The 17,323-nt window shown below is 44.8% G+C and overlaps 2 protein-coding genes across 4 annotated transcripts in view; both read left to right on the forward strand.

The window, feature by feature from the left end:
- The window catches only part of CTDSP1 (CTD small phosphatase 1), a 67,455-nt gene extending 58,075 nt beyond the window's left edge, over positions 1-9,380 (forward strand). The window contains exons 6-7 of the mRNA XM_033945739.1: positions 1,690-1,875; positions 5,100-9,380. Of these exons, the coding sequence (XP_033801630.1) occupies positions 1,690-1,875; positions 5,100-5,228 (315 nt within the window). The 3' untranslated portion in view covers positions 5,229-9,380. The remainder of the gene's footprint in view (positions 1-1,689; positions 1,876-5,099) is intronic.
- A 7,629-nt stretch (positions 9,381-17,009) lies between these two features.
- The window catches only part of VIL1 (villin 1), an 86,200-nt gene continuing 85,886 nt past the window's right edge, over positions 17,010-17,323 (forward strand). For all 3 annotated transcript variants that reach the window (XM_033945724.1, XM_033945729.1, XM_033945725.1), the window contains exon 1: positions 17,010-17,165. The gene's annotated coding sequence lies outside the window, so the exon portion shown is untranslated. The remainder of the gene's footprint in view (positions 17,166-17,323) is intronic.

Here is a 17,323-nt window from a genome sequence, read left to right on the forward strand (position 1 = left end):
GGCTGTAAACTCATTGAGTGACATGGGACACTGGAGTGGATGTCTAATCTCATTGAAAGACATTAGGGTTGGTGTCTGTAATCTCATTGAGTGACATGGAACACTGGAGTGGCTGTAATTTTGTTGAGAAACATGGAACATCAGGATTGATGTCTGTAAACTCATTGAGTGACAGGGGACACTGGAGTGGATGTCTGTAATCTTGTTGAAAGACATTAGGGTTGGTGTCTGTAATCTCATTGAGTGACATGGGACACTGGAGTGGCTGTAATTTTGTTGAGAAACATGGAACATTAGGGTTGATGTCTGTAAACTCATTGAGTGACAGCGGACACTGGAGTGGATGTCTGTAATCTTGTTGAAAGACATTAGGGTTGGTGTCAGTAATCTCGTTGAGTGACATGAAACACTGGAGTGGCTGTAATTTTGTTGAGAAACATGGAACATTAGGGTTGATGTCTGTAAACTCATTGAGTGACAGGGTACACTGGAGTGGATGTCTGTAATCTTGTTGAAAGACATTAGGGTTGGTGTCTGTAATTTCGTTGAGTGACATGGAACACTGGAGTGGCTGTAATTTTGTTGAGAAACATGGAACATTAGGGTTGATGTCTGTAAACTCATTGAGTGACATGGGACACTGGAGTGGATGTCTGTAATCTTGTTGAAAGACATTAGGGTTGGTGTCTGTAATCTCGTTGAGTGACATGAAACACTGGAGTGGCTGTAATTTTGTTGAGAAACATGGAACATTAGGGTTGATGTCTGTAAACTCATTGAGTGACATGGGACACTGGAGTGGATGTCTAATCTCGTTGAAAGACATTAGGGTTGGTGTCTGTAATCTCATTGAGTGACATGGAATACTGGAGTGGCTGTAATTTTGTTGAGAAACATGGAACATTAGTGTTGATGTCTGTAAACTCATTGAGTGACAGCGGACACTGGAGTGGATATCTGTAATCTTGTTGAAAGACATTAGGGTTGGTGTCTGTAATCTCATTGAGTGACATGGGACACTGGAGTGGCTGTAATTTTGTTGAGAAACATGGAACATTAGGGTTGATGTCTGTAAACTCATTGAGTGACATGGGACACTGGAGTGGATGTCTAATCTCGTTGAAAGACATTAGGGTTGGTGTCTAATCTCATTGAGTGACATGGGACACTGGAGTGGCTGTAATTTTGTTGAGAAACATGGAACATTAGGGTTGATGTCTGTAAACTCATTGAGTGACATGGGACACTGGAGTGGATGTCTAATCTCGTTGAAAGACATTAGGGTTGGTGTCTGTAATCTCATTGTGTTTCATGGGACATTGGAGTGGCTGTAATTTTGTTGAGAAACATGGAACATTAGGGTTGATGTCTGTAAACTCATTGAGTGACATGAGACACTGGAGTGGATGTCTGTAATCTCATTGAAAGACATTAGGGTTGGTGTCTGTAATCTTGTTGAGTGACATGGGACACTGGAGTAGGTGTCTGTAATCTCGTTGAGTGACAGGATCCTGGAGTAGATATCTGTAGTCTTGCTAAGTGACAAAGAATCTTGCTGGGTGGAATGATCTATAGATGAAGGTGAGGCATTGAGTTAGGTTGAGGTTCATCCGTGTGTTCTGAGGTTGAAGATATGTCTCGCCCTGAATTCTGACATGTTAAACCACTCTTTCCCTGTGTGCTGTGCAGTATGCAGACCCCGTCGCTGACCTGCTGGATAAATGGGGAGCCTTCCGGGCCCGCCTCTTCCGTGAGTCCTGTGTCTTCCACCGAGGGAACTATGTGAAGGACCTGAGCCGATTGGGACGAGACCTTAACAAAATTATCATCATTGACAACTCTCCTGCCTCCTACATCTTCCATCCTGATAACGCAGTACGTAACTGGGAAGACTGGGAGAGGGAGAAACTATGGCGATTCCATGATAAGGCCTTACAAAAGGTCAGGAACTGAGGTAGGGTTGGCCTGACCACTGGGCAGAACCAGGCAGATGCACCAAAAGCAGCGAAACTAGGTTCTGACAATCACAAAAAATCAAAGATATTACAGGGGGTACTTTTAGCAGGAGAGAGGGGCAGCTTTCAAATAAACCTTTTATCTGGGAAGGGGTATTGGGGTGATCATGATTGCTGGAACTTTCAAGAACTCTGTATGAGGTGCCAGGAAAGACAGAAACCTGATCACCTTTGTGATAGGATTGGGCAGGCAGCATGTAGGAACCCAGCCAGTCTATCCTCTTATTCTTATCCACACTGCAAGGATACATCCTAGCTGCCAGCCACGGAGCAAGGCTTTTATTAAGTCCTCATACCCAGTACCTTTTGAGATTAATTTAAAGAAGGTTTTTATTAATCTCTCAAACAGAACAAGTAGAACATTTAGCAAAAACACAGTCATTCAGTCCAAAGTCGCACATGCCTACATGACCTACATAAAGAATTGATGTGAAGTGCTGGAAGACGGTCTCCTAGGTCGGAAGGCGCTCACCATGCAACTAGGGAATACAGGGATGATGCTGATCTAAGGCTTTCAGGGGGAGGTGGGGGGTTCAAGGCTTTGCTCTCTTAAAGGTACTATGTGACTTATGTTAGGTGTTATCAACTCAGTTTCAAGTCCTAGCGACTCAGTGAATTACAAATCCAAAAAGAAGTCAGTTCTGTGCTAGTCTAACAAGGTCAGAGAATAGTTAAGCTCTGGTACACATTGCCAGAGGTTGTGGTAAGAGCAGATAGCATAACTGGTTTTAACAAACGTTTGGCCAAGTTCCTGGAGGAAAAGTCCATAGTCTGTTATTGAGAAAGATGTGGGGGAAGCCACTACTTGCCATGGATCGGTAGCATGGAATGTTGCTACTCATTGGGATTCTAGAATCTTGTTACTCTCTGGGATTCTGGAATGTTGCTATTCTTTGAGATTCTGTATGGAATGCTGCTAATCTATGGGGTTCTAGAATCTTGTTACTCTCTGGGATTCCGGAATCTTGCTATTCTTTGAGATTCTGTATGGAATGTTGCTACTCTTTGGGATTCCGGAATCTTGCTATTCTTTGAGATTCTGCATGAAATGTTGTTACTCTTTGGGATTCTAGAATCTTGTTACTCTCTGGGATTCTGGAATGTTGCTATTCTTTGAGATTCTGTATGGAATGTTGCTACTCTTTGGGATTCTAGAATCTTGTTACTCTCTGGGATTCTGGAATGTTGCCATTCTTTGAGATTCTGTATGGAATGTTGCTACTCTTTGGGATTCTAGAATCTTGTTACTCTGGGATTCTGGAATGTTGCTATTCTTTGAGATTCTGTATGGAATGTTGCTACTCTTTGGGATTCTAGAATCTTGTTACTCTCTGGGATTCTGGAATGTTGCCATTCTTTGAGATTCTGTATGGAATGTTGCTAATCTATGGGGTTCTAGAATCTTGTTACTCTCTGGGATTCTGGAATGTTGCTATTCTTTGAGATTCTGTATGGAATGTTGCTAATCTATGGGGTTCTAGAATCTTGTTTCTCTCTGGGATTCTGGAATGTTGCTATTCTTTGAAATTCTGTATGGAATGTTGCTACTCTTTGGGATTCTAGAATCTTGTTACTCTCTGGGATTCCGTAATGTTGCTATTCTTTGAGATTCTGCATGGAATGTTGCTACTCTTTGGGATTCTAGAATCTTGCTATTCTTTGAGATTCTGTATGGAATGTTGCTACTCTTTGGGATTCTAGAATCTTGTTACTCTCTGGGATTCTTTAATATTGCTATTCTTTGACATTCTGTATGGAATGTTGCTACTCTCTGGGATTCTAGAATCTTGTTACTCTCTGGGATTCTGGAATGTTGCTATTCTTTGAGATTCTGTATGGAATGTTGCTAATCTATGGGGTTCTAGAATCTTGTTACTCTCTGGGATTCTGGAATGTTGCTATTCTTTGAGATTCTGTTTGGAATGTTACTACTCTTTGGGATTCTAGAATCTTGTTACTCTCTGGGATTCTGGAATGTTGCTATTCTTTGAGATTCTGTATGAAATGTTGTTAATCTATGGGGTTCTAGAATCTTGTTACTCTCTGGGATTCCGGAATCTTGCTATTCTTTGAGATTCTGTATGGAATGTTGCTGCTCCTTGGGGTTCTAGAATCTTGTTACTCTCTGGGATTCCAGAATCTTGCTATTCTTTGAGATTCTGTTTGGAATGTTACTACTCTTTGGGATTCTAGAATCTTGTTACTCTCTGGGATTATGGAATGTTGCTATTCTTTGAGATTCTGTATGAAATGTTGCTAATCTATGGGGTTCTAGAATCTTGTTACTCTCTGGGATTCCGGAATCTTGCTATTCTTTGAGATTCTGCATGGAATGTTGCCACTCCTTGGGTTTTGGCCAGGTACTAGGGACCTGGATTGGCCACTGTGAGGACGGGCAGCTGGACCTTTCCTGCAAGCCCTTGTTTCTCCAGCACAGCTCATCTCCCTTCTCTATACTGTACATACCCAGGTGATTTATACTTCATTTCCGGTTGACCTTAGCTTTACCCTTCTCCTCCACTGCCAATTCCAGGATTGGTTCCTTTAATCTAGCTGCCCTTTATACCTGGAATAAATTACCCGAGTTTGTTCGCGAAGCCCCTTCCCTTCCCTAAAAGCAGACTGAAAACCCACCTTTTTGATATAGCCTTCAACCCATAACCCAGCCGTTCCCCTCAACTGTATCCATGACTTCATAAAACAGATGCATTACCAAGTGGTGAAAGTCACTGGTACGTTAGGTAAAGAAGGTGCCTGTCCCAAAGAGCTTAGCATCACCAGGGACAGGAAAGACAATGGATATGAGAGAGGAAGAACAGCAGGTTGGAGGTGGGGGCTAGAGTATGATAAGCACAGATCCAGGCCTTGAGGTTTCTAGTAGGCTTTTCATGTACTCTGGACCTGTATGCAAGTTCTATTTCAGGATTGTTCATTAGGGAGATCTTGTCTGGGGGTGGGGGTGGGGGTGATTTAAAATCATTTTCAGAGTAGATGGTTAGGGGCTGGGGCTAGAACTAGTGGTCCCTGGGGGAACGGACAAAGTCTGGTTGGAATGCCATTTTTGGTCTCTTCTGTCTTCCCTAGGTTCCCGTGGCCTCCTGGTTTGATGATATGACAGACACAGAGCTGCTGGACCTTCTGCCTTTCTTTGAGAGACTGAGAAAAGTGGACAATGTATACACAGTTCTGAAACAGCATCGGAGTGGCAGCTAGTGATCCAGAAGAGGGGAGGGGTCCCCAGGGCTGCCACGCCTCGATCGTAGGATTTTCGTCCTGCCGGGCAGCGCTTCCAGATTCCCAGAACTCCTGTCACCAGCAGTGCTGAGCTCGGACGGTGGACTCTGCCGGGGAATGGTGGACATGGGGCCTGGGAAGGAAGGGGAGCAGGGCCTGGGCAGGGGTGGGGGAGGGCAGGATAGCTGTATACGGATATGCTTCTAATCTTCAGAGAAATCCAGTGAGGGCGGGTGAAGTAACATTATTTCTTAACACTTGAAAACAAACAAGCAAAATGTTTTTATTCTACTTTTTTTAAATCATGAGACGGGGATGGAAAGAGGAGGGTAAGGCAGGATTAGCTGGGTGGCGTGCACGCCAGGAACTTTTTTCTTGTCTTGGAGCTAAATTCGGGGGGTCTGCCTCTTCACCTCTCTTTTTCACAATTCAGATCAGTATTTTCTTAAAACTTTAAATTTCTAAGAGAATGGAAGACTTATACCACGAGCCGATTTACCTCCATGCAGTATTAGATACTAGCCAGTTTGGGGAGGAAGGGGGGGGTCAATTTTCAACCCAGACTGTTAGAGGTGACGGATTACCAACAGTAGAGTTTTATACCAGGACTGGACTGCGCTATGCCACGGTCCTGGCGTTAGGTTAGCATGGTGGCGCCTCGCTAGTGGACGGGGATCAGCTCTGCGTTACGGAGGTCAGAGGTACCTGCGGGACCCCCGGAAGCCAATTTTCTAGGTATTGGGATGGAGTCGCAGAGCTGGGGGTGGGAACTTCAGGCCACTCTTGGTTTGTGACACTGACACGACCGCTCCATTGCATTCAATAGTGCAGAGGTTGCATGTCCACAGCATTGAGCTGGCCACTAGTCTCCTTGGGTCAGTGTTTTCCGTTATAGCTGAACTTTGACACTGTATAACAGGTGTCCGGTGCACATCAGACTGCCTGCCATAGGGCTGATTTTACTAAATTGCATTTCTTTGGAACAAAAGGAAAGAAATAAAAATTGCACTTAAAATCCCCCCTCCCCCCCTGCCCCCCCCCTGACAGCAAGCACCCTGAGTATATCTGCATCATTTAAGACTTCTACACACACTCGGCTTCTGTAGTGAGACACAGAGTCTAAAGCTCAAGATGTGCATCGCTGGAGAAACACATTCTATGCTCTGTTTGCTAGTTTCTCTCTGCAGTGAACGGTGAATGTAGCAAGAGTTTGAACCAAGAAATTAAGCAGATCTGGGACCTACGCGTAAGTCCCATCGGCACCTGCCCAAGGAACCTTAGCACTTCCCAGCCTCCTGGCTTTCTGCAGGACTTTTTAAAATTCAGAAAGAGATCTATATATTTTCTTAACACAGAGCTTCCCGAACCCGTTCTGGTGGCATCACAATTGATTAGGATTCCAGGCTCTCCCCAGTGAATATGCATGAGATAAATTTGCATCTGCCTGCCCTCCAGTGACAAGTTTGGGAAGCTCTGAGTGAACTTTGCTGTTGCCAGCTGGCTCCATGGCACTGAACCCGAGTCTCCAGTTGTGGTTTTCTGACCTGGTCATCTTGCCTTGGGACTGAGGGACTTTGTAACCCTGGACCCTGCTCTCTCTGTGCCTCAGTTGACCCAAGTACATTTGGGTATTAGCAGTAAAAATTCATTTCTCCCCTCCCCTTTGAGAGCGAATGCAGAGGAAGCAGAAACTTCAGAGTGACCACAGGGCAGTAAGTTCCCCAGATAAGCATATGCGTATTTCTAAAAATCTACATACAATTATTATGTCCCTGAGCTAGGATTGAGCTGACTTCTGAAGGATATACAATTTATCTTCAGTCAGCTATTAGGTAGGTGCCATAGGGATACAGGTGAGCATCTTCAGGTCCTAGAGGTTTCGGAGGACCCCCTCCCCACCCCATTCTCCAGACTCTCGGTGCCTTTTTAGTCCACGCTGCCTCAGCAGTGACCTGTTAGACTGTCACTGCTGGAACACAACTGACTTTGCTTTGGAGACAAGTCTTCCGGCGTTTTCAGCCTCCTATCAGGAAGGGGAGCAGTATTTTTTTTTTCTAATTCCTAAGTGCCAGAAGTGCCTGTTTTCCCAGCTTTTGCACTTCTCCTGCCTCTCCACAACCTTCTGCACGCATGGAGAAGTAAATTTTGCAGGGACTGGCGTGCACGAGTGTGAACTAGGAGCCCAGGACAGGATTACTGCCCTGGCTGGAGTGCAGCTAGCTTAGAACAAACTGAGGGTTCAGTATGAAATATATGAGCCTCCAACTGCTAGCACAGCAGTTACGGAGAATCCAGCCTGTATCTGTTTTGTGTGAACTGCAAGATTGCTATGTAATAGCAGTGGGATTTCTGTATGTATCAAGCTGCTAAGTACCCAAAGCCAGGGAGAGATTTTGCGGTCATTCCTGGTTTTTGGTTGACATATGGATTGCAAGTCCCATAATGCATCAGGATAGGGTTGTCAGAAAGCTAAGACCAGCTTAAAATCTCTCTCTTGGAACTGGGTTACTTGTCAGCTCTTCTTATACCAAATACAAGGATTCTCAGTCTATTTTTGGACTACCCCTGGCCAGTCAGCTTTTCAGAGTGTCCACAATGATTATGCATGAGGTAATTTGCATATAATGGGAGCATTACATTTTATGCTTATTCACTGTGGATAGCCCAAAAAGCAAGCTGGCAAGGGATACTTCAGGGTTAGGTTGAATACTGCTGGAGTAATTTAGCCAACTGCTTCAGTTCAGTCCTGAACTTCTGAGGCACTCCAGGTTATAACCCTCTCCTCTGTGGTCCTTGGAGAAGTTGGGACTACAAGTCCCTGCATGCACCGGGGTACCTCCAGACCTGAGTCTTCCTGTTGCTTCTCCTTCCCAGAGGCAGAAGGGATTTCTGCTTGTGTTCGTGGGCACAGCTTAGCACTTTGTAGGGTCTTCAGCCTGATCCATATTTTCAGGAAGATTATCTGGGCCGGATTTTGCCCCATTGCATGCAGAGACTTGTAGTTCTGGTTTTTCATAAGAAACATAGAATGCTGGCTGTGAAACCAGGACTGGATCCATTGGTCCCTTTCCACCCATTAAATGGGAAAGTGGAGGGGGGGGGGGAATGCCAGGTATCTCCCAAGACTTCCCTCCCCTAGCTTATGCTGACCATTGAGAAACACAGTATTCACACTTTGCCTTAAATCTTTTGGATAAGGAATTTTTGCAGTGCCTTTGGGGGGGGGTCAGATCCTATCCTGAGTCCACATTGCCTTTATTAGGGAACGTGGGAACGCCTGGAATTGTAAACAGTCACACTTCAGTATATAAATACATGTAATATAGGTGTTTAGAGCAAGTGACATGGCAGGGTGAGGGGAGTTGTTTTTCTATGTACAGACACAATTTGGTTAATTGTATGCAAAGAGAAGTGAATAAAATGTAAAAATGTGTGGAAAGGGGAGACAGACCTTCCCCTAACTGAGGCATTTTCCTGTCGTGACACACATGCGCTCACAGTAGCCTGGATGGCGACGCACTGCCATAGAGAGGAAATGTTTGCAGCTGCTCTAGGGTCCAGTTTTCTTCCTTTCCTTATCCCTGTGTTTTGCCATTTTGTTCCTTAGGCTTCACGGCATGTATACGACTTTTACAATGTTTAATTTTCCTGGGGTTGTGTGGGCACAGGACTTGAGCTGGGCCCTAGTTCTCCAAGCTGCTATATGCAAGTTCAGGGTTCTAATTAGAGAATGACACGGGGACAAATTTTGTCCCATCCCCACGGGAACTCAGTTTCCATGTCCCGCCCCCTTGAGTTTTGTCGCTGTCCCTGCCCCGTTCCTGTAAGCTCTGCCTTAACCACACAAGCCTCAAACACTTATGGTTTTAAAATGTCTGAGGCTTGTGCAGATGAGGACGGAGCTTGCAGGAATGGGGCAGGGGAAGGGACAGGAAAAGAATTTGTGGGGACGGAATGGGAAAATGAGTTCCCGCGGGGACAGGGAAAAATTTGTCCCCATGTCATTTTCTAATTCTAATCCCACCCCTGGCTCTGGCTGGAAGAACATTTGATATGTTTTTGGGGGACTGTTAAACTTCTGGAACTATCTGGAAAGTTCTAGGTGTTATATTAAATATTTTGGGGTTTCTAGCTCTGCCTCTGAAAGGGAGTCTCTGTTCTCTCTGTATGACCAAAAATGTTTCCTTTTCCCCCACTGAATCTCGTGTAAAAATCCCCCCATTCGGTGCATTTCAGCAGGGAAGAAAGATGCCTCCATCCCTCCAGCGTGAGTTCTACATTTGACAAATGGAAATTGTTGTATTTGAGCTTTCACAGCAACAGGGACCTGCATCCTGTCCCTCAGCCACCAGGGGGAGCTCCAGTACATCACAGGATACCGATGTAGTTGATTCCTAAACATTCTTATTCAAATGAAATGTTACGCTGGGCTCTTGAGAACCCCATCCTAGGAGTACCATCTCTCTGTCCAGTGGGATGTGCTTCACAGAGCAGGACCAGCCACCTCCCACGTAAGCACTGGTAGTCCTGTCACACTTTAACCTTGCAGGCTCCCCCTCTGGGGTCTCCAAAATCTGAGGGTTCCGAAACGATGCTCATTCTGATAATATGGTTTCTATGTAAACTTGTATCCTGATGCACTGACCTCGGGGGCAAATGGGCCTTTAGCAGCACAGATCTGGCAACCAGAGTCAGAGGCAAAATGGCGGGCTGTGTCGTCTCCAGTTGACTGCTTAAATATCAATGTTCTTTGATTGTTCTGGATTTGGGTCCTTTTTTTTTTTTTGTTTGTTTTACTGCATTTCCCATCAGGGAAGGGCTGCCAGGGTTTTGCTGTCTCTCTTGTGTATCTGTTGGACTGCGGCAAGCTGATTTTAACTATGGGAAACAAACAAACAGAAAAGATCAAAGTGCCTTTGTTCTGTGTGATTTTAACTGAAAATAATATCTTTATAAGAAGCAAAAATGTCTTGGGCTTTCTTTGATGTCATTGCAGGTGAGATTGTCTGGAAGGTTCCCCTCCTTCCTAGTCAAGGTCACTCCATGTCCTGGGCATTAGGGTGGTCCATGGATGTATGCAACAAAAATCAACCTTGTTAAATCTTGTCTCCACAAGGCTTATTTTTGTCCACTTGGTATGTCTTACTCATGTGTACAGAATAACATGGGGACAAATTTGTCCCCATCCCTGCAGGAACTCAGTGTCCCCATCCCATCCCCACTGGTTTTGTCGCTGTCCCTTCCCCATTCCTATATGCTCTGCCTTAACCGCACAAGCCTCAAACACTTATGATTTAAAAGTGTTCGAGGCTTGCGCAGATGAGGACGGAGCTTAGCCATTGGTGGAATGAGGCATTATGACATCACAATCTGAGCTCTAGAATGTTGCTACTTAAGATTTGAAAGCGTCTGAGGCTTGTGCAGATGAGGACGGAGCTTAGGCATTGGTGGGATGAGGCATTATGACATCACAATCTGAGCTCTAGAATGTTGCTACTTAAGATTTGAAAGCGTCTGAGGCTTGCGCAGATGAGGACGGAGCTTGCAGGAATGGGGCCGGGACAGGAAAATGAGTTCCTGTGGAGATGGGGAAAATTTTGTCCCCGTATCATTCTCTATTCATGTGTCAAATTTCAGCTTGATTAGACAACATTTAGAGGTCACCCCAGCATGCACTGTTTGCTTGTGTGTTGTGTATGTAGTTGATTGTGATCTGCGCCCGAGAACTGGCTCCTTGGGAAGTCAGTCTGTCAGCTGTCAACTGCTAGGCTGCCACGTGGACTGGATGTTCTTCGACTGGTCAATTTTCATCACTATGACGAAGAAAAACCTTCACTGGAAAGCTATAAGTTGGCGTGTGAGTCAGCGATGGCGGTATGGGATCGGGCCAGGATATCGACACAACGCATAGGCTGTTGCGTTAGGAAGTTGAAGAAACTAGACGAATAAAACTGATGCAAAGAAGGTGTTCGCAGCCACTTCCAGGCATCTACGAGTGGTTTCTGTCCGAGCACCTAGCAGCACTTGCCTTTTTTGATGACTGAATCGCACCAGAAACAAAGCTGCAAATGGTGCAAATCTTACTGCGTCCACCATTGCGAGACATTCCACGATGCCTCATGCAAACAGATGAAACGGAACCTGTGACCTTTGAAAGTCTTGTGACACGGAGAACACGGTCATTTTTTGAATCTCTTGATTGAAGGAGGATCAAGAAAAGCAAAAAATATTCCTGAAGAAACTTCCCGCAGAGTGGACGGACGATCTAGTTTTCAAGGAACTTTGGAATCGGGCATCCAAACTGACCGTTGTTAATGATGCAGCAGAACGAGGGATAAGCGTCACTGAAAAATACGACGATACTTTGACATAAGATGAAGAACAGAAGCAGTTTGTTCTCTGTTTAATGGCCAGCGACTGAAAGACGTTTCCTTCTGCATCAAAGGTAGCTCTTGGGAAATCTCATGTAATCCACCGAATGTATTTCTCAACATCATGACAATTCTTGTGTAATCCGCCTTGAACCGTAAGGTAACGGCAGAATAGAAATCACTAATGTAATGTACTGGGTCCATCGTGCCCAGTAGTCCGCTCATGTGGCGGCCCTCTGGTCAAAGACCAGCGCCCTATATCAAAAACAGTTGATTATTTGTCGAGTGCACAAGAATATACTGGTAAGCTTAGCGATAGTTTTAAAAATAAAGCGAGTTGAGGTGACCGCTAAACTTTACTTTGAAAAATTTGGTATGTTTTTCAATTTTATAACAAGGAATAAAATTAGCCTTGTGGACCAAAAGAAATGTATTAATTTTTTGGAACCTCTAGCCAGGATTACCGTAGACATGAATGTAATTTGTATTTTAATTAGGGTTACCATATGGCTCCAGATTGGGATTCGGGTATTGCTTCCATTGCTTTCAATGGAAGTAAAATCCAGATGTCTCAATCCGTCCTCCTTTTCCTGGAGCCATATGGTAACTTTAATTTTAATTGTCTATATATAGTCTCAAGAGTTTTTTCTTTTGCATTACTGAAATTGGACTTAATTACGAACCCAGATTAGAATTCATGCTGCGCTTTCCTGGTTAAATAGAGGAGTCGGGAACCTGTGTGTGGAATGAAATGGTGATTATATATTTAATAATATGACTGTGCTGGTGGTAGTTACTGAGCACATTACAGAAATATTATTGAGCAATTAGTAAGATATTAGCTAAACCCTGCAAAGCACTAAATTTTAGATATTATTCTCAAAAGTCATCATTGCAGGAGGGAGACTCTTGGCTAGTCCTGGTTTTAAACTTACACCTTGTAGTCCATGATCCTATCCATTAAACTCGGTGCTACAGATTCCATAATGCATCAAGATGAGGTTGGCAGTGTTCCCGGAGGGGTTCCGGTCCTGACTCCACCAGCTCCATGACCTCCTGCTAAAAGCTGTGCAGCTGCGCAGCTTAGGGAGAACATTGCCTTTGTCTCAAAATACAGAGGGCCTGGTGCATTATGGGACTTTCAGCACTGATTTGAATGGGCAAGATCAGGCACAAACCCCACACTGCTTTGGAAGGTAACTTCAAAACCAGGCCTGCGTCAAAATCTCCAGCTTGGAACTGGGGAACTTGTAGGGTTATCAGATTTTGCCGAAGGAAAATCCGGATCCATGACCACGCCCCCAGGCATGCCCAGTTCTGCTCACATCCCGCCCCCCTGCCCCACCTGACGGCATGCGCAGATGCGATGATGTCGCACGTGCGTGTGACATCACCGCATTGCATGTGCGCATTTGTGGATGCCGTCTCGATGGCGGAAGCTTTTCAAAACCCCGACAAAGTGCCAGGTTTTGAAAAGCCCTCTGGACCTCTAGACATGTCCTCAAAAGGAGGACATGTCCGGGAAAGCCAGACGTCTGGCAAGCCTAGTAAGTTGGCATCTCCTGGCACTGAGTGTCAGACCTGTAAGGAGGTGGAAGACGGGAGCTGTAGAAATTACAGAGATTGCAATTTACCCAGTTCCATGCTGGAGACTTTTGGACCAGTCCTTGTTTTGAATTTATATCCCAAAGCAGCATATGATTTGCCTACTATTGAAAACAGTGCTGTGACTCCCATAATGCACCAGGATGAGATGGTTAGACTGCCCAAAATCTCCAGCCTGGAACTAGGTAATTTGGTGTCTCTGAAAACCAGAAAAGGACCTGTGTCACCAACACATAGGGTGACCAACTGTTGGCCATGAATTTAAGGGAGATTTAGTCTTGTCACTCCAGCAAATGTTCATGGAATGGATAATATTGAACAAAGCAATTAATTTACATTGGATATAATATACAGGTCACAGTATAGAATATAAATTTGCATGTTTGTTAGTCCTAGCCTATGTATATTTGTCTGTAAGCCCTTTCAAAAGGGAGTTCCCAGGGAATAAGGAGAGTTGGTCACCCTACCAACCAAAGGCAAGCTAAGGTCATTTTGGAACATCAAAATAGGCCCCTTGGGCTTCTATCATCACATATCAAAACAAAACTTAACGCGTCAACAGCTATGAGTTTGTTTATGGTGGACAGGAATGGTGCTTAGAAGGCAGAGCCAGCAGCGGGGAAGCAGAGTTGCCAAATCATCCAGGAGATTTTTCTACCAATCTTGGGTTTTGAGTTTACATCCCAAAGCATTGTGGGATTTAAAGTGCCTGAATTTGCCCATTGAAATCAGGGCTGAAAGTCCCATAATGCACCAGGACGTGTGGTCAGGAATCCAGGACTGTCGTACAGTCCGGAATTGGGTAACTTGGTTATTCCATCAGACGCCGTCTCTGGCAGTATTCAAACCCAAGCTAAAAGCCCACTTTTTTTTATTCTGCTTTAAAACTCCCGCTCACCATAAAATGACCTATGTCTATCCTAGCATTCTCTCTGCAAGAAAGTGCTCAACCCCTATATGTGCTTTCCGTCCAATTAGATTGTAAGCTCTTCTGAGAAGGGGCCATCTATTGCGTGCCGATTGTACAGCACTGCGTACGCTTTTCAGTGCTATAGAAATGATAAATAGTGATCAGAATGGACTGGCGAGGGTTTCAAAGGCAACTCCAGTGATATAGGGCTGAGGTCAGGCAGACATTTATGGTCCGATTCCTGAAAAGGGCAAGGATGGATCAGGATCAAATATGCCTATTTTACACCACCTTCATACTGGCTGCTATAAAAGCTGTTACTGTATATCTGAGTGGGAGAGAACAAGACGCCAAGGAGCAAAGCGTAGCAAATAAAGGTTGTAATAATACTATCGGATTGTTGGTTCAATCTTGAATTTCTAATGAACGTGACAGGCAGACAGGATGGCCATGCAGGTCTTTTAGATAGGTTGTGATGAGGGAATGAAGCTGGCCACAGGCTGTGAGCACTGCGATAACCAGGCATCTGATATACAAAATAATAATTTAATAATAATAATCATCATTTTATTCTTGTATACCGCCATACCCAAAGAAGTTCTAGGCGGTTCACATCCATTAATTACGATCCGCGGTGACACACGGATTTACAAAATTTTAACAAAATTACATACAATGAAGAGTGGCGCGAGGGGAACTCTTTAACTGAGAATTAGCAGTAGTAACGGTAAAACAGAAGGTAGGGTTGGAAGGAAAGCGGTAACGAGAGAGAGACCTAGTGGGGAGAGGGGGGGAGCAGACGGAACGGGGGGAGAGTGGGAAAGGGGAGAAGCAGGGGGCAAGGGGGCTTAAGAGCCCTGTTCGCGGAAGAGGTGCGTTTTGAGAAGTTTTCTAAAACTAAGGTAAGAGGATTTATGAGGTTCATCATCGAAACGATAATACATCTAAAAACACGCCTAAATCGGCAATTGGACAACCTAAAAGACAGGATAATCAAAACGGGTTTTTAGACGTATCTAGAGGCATTGTAGGCCTCTGACTGCCACTGTGCGTCCAGAGCGAAAAGGAGCATTTTTCAAGGCGTGGTTAGGGCGGGAGGAGGGTGGGATGTGGGTCGACCAAACTTAGTCGTCCTGCAGCGATAATCAAAAGTTTGACGAGACTGCTTGGACAGAACTTATACGTTGTGATTTAGGCGATCTAAGAACAGGTCTAAGTGCCCAGAAGGTATCCAAAGTGACCAGAGAATCACCGCGGGGGACAAAATACAGACCCCCACACACTCCCCCAGTGATCACTGACCCCCCCATAAAAATCGGAATAAAAAAGTGCATACCTGCCTCCAGAACATGAGCTGCACAGAGGTGGCTTAAGGAGCCTGGGGGTGGGCTAGTGAACCATAGAGAGGAGGACCCAGGCCCATAAGCCACTCTAACCATTGCATTCATGGTGGAAAATATGAGCCCACCAAAAAACCCCAAACCCTACTGTACTGCCATATAGGTGCCACCTGCAGCCATAAGGGCTATTGGAGTTGTAGGCAGGTGGGTATAGTAGGTTGGGGGGGGGGGGCTCACCATGACCTGCAAGGGAGTTGTGAGATGTTTATGTGGCACCCTTTTTGTGACGTTCACAGCAGTGCCCTGTAAGGTGCCCCACTGCTCTGTTGCCATGTCTAGGTGGCCAGTCCATCACTTTGCTGGCCCCTCCCACATCCAAAAGGTCTTTTTCTAGGCTTTTGGGACTTGGACAATTTTTTGGATGAGAATGCGGTATAAAGATAGACAACTTGACAGTCTGGGCGATCAAACAGCTGGACCTAGAAGTAGACGATTCTCAAAAAAAAATATTTTGGACGTATTTTTCAAGAATGGACTATGGGCGACTAGCGCCCTAGGCCCAAAACAGACTTAGACTTTTTTTTTTTATTCTGCCGCTCCACGTGTTGGTTACAGCAGTGGTTCCCAACCCTGTCCTGGAGGAACACCAGGCCAGTCGGGTTTTCAGGCTAGCCCTAATGAATATGCTTGAAGCAAATTTGCATGCCTATCACTTCCATCATATGCAAATCTCTCTCATGCATATTCATTAGGGCTAGCCTGAAAACCCGATTGGCCTGGGGTTCCTCCAGGACAGGGTTGGGAACCACTGGGTTACAGAGCTGCTAAGGAGGGAGTCTTATTGCGTGTAAAGCTATCTAGCCAATATTTTTATTAAGTGATCACGAAGATGGCGGCACAGAGAATTATACTGAGCTGTTTTTAGTTATTCATTTTTGTTGCAGATAGGATAGTACAGGGGTAGGAAATTCCATTCCTCGAGAGCCGGAGCCAGGTCAGGTTTTCAGGATCGCCACAATGAATATGTATGAGATGGATTTGCACGCTCTGCCTCCTTGAGATGCAAATCTATCTCATGCATATTTATTGTGGATATCCTGAAAACCTGACCTGGTTCCGGCTCTTGAGGAACGGAATTGCCTACCCCTGGTATAGTACAATAGTACATTTATATCAGGGGTGTCAAAGTCCCTCCTCGAGGGCTGCAATCCAGTTGGGTTTTTAGGATTTTCCCAATGAATATGCATGAGATGTATTAGTATACAATGAAAGCAGTGCATGCAAATAGATCTCATGCATATTCATTGGGGAAATCCTGAAAACCCAAATGGATTTAGGCCCTTGAGGAGGGACTTTGACACCCCTGATTTATATGTATACGTTTGTGAACCATTATGGCACTATTGTAAACTGTGGTGTATCAAGCTAATAAATCCAAACCAATCCCAACTTTTTGGCCAGTGCTGGATTTCTTCCAACCTCGTCCTGATGCATTGTGGGACCTGCAGCACTGATTTCAATGGATAGAATCATGGACTGCAAATACTACCTTGCTGTGGGATGGAAGTTTAAAATCAGGATGGGCAAAAAATTTCCCTCTTGGAAGGGGTAACAACAGCTCTGTTGTAGTTAGATGCCATCGACTCGTCTTCAAGTCCTAGCGACTACATGAATTACAAATCTAAAAATAGTAAGTAACCAATAGCATTGTCCTTTTATCCGTAAACATTTATTACAGAGTCTGTCTTCTTAGGCCCCTAACGGGCTTCTTGAACAGCCATGTTTTCAGACTTTTGGTGGAACAGTGCGTATAGTGGGAAGAGAGTTCCATACGTTTGCAATTTGGTA

Source organism: Geotrypetes seraphini, chromosome 5, assembly GCF_902459505.1.
Source record: "Geotrypetes seraphini chromosome 5, aGeoSer1.1, whole genome shotgun sequence".
Taxonomy (NCBI): domain Eukaryota; kingdom Metazoa; phylum Chordata; class Amphibia; order Gymnophiona; family Dermophiidae; genus Geotrypetes; species Geotrypetes seraphini.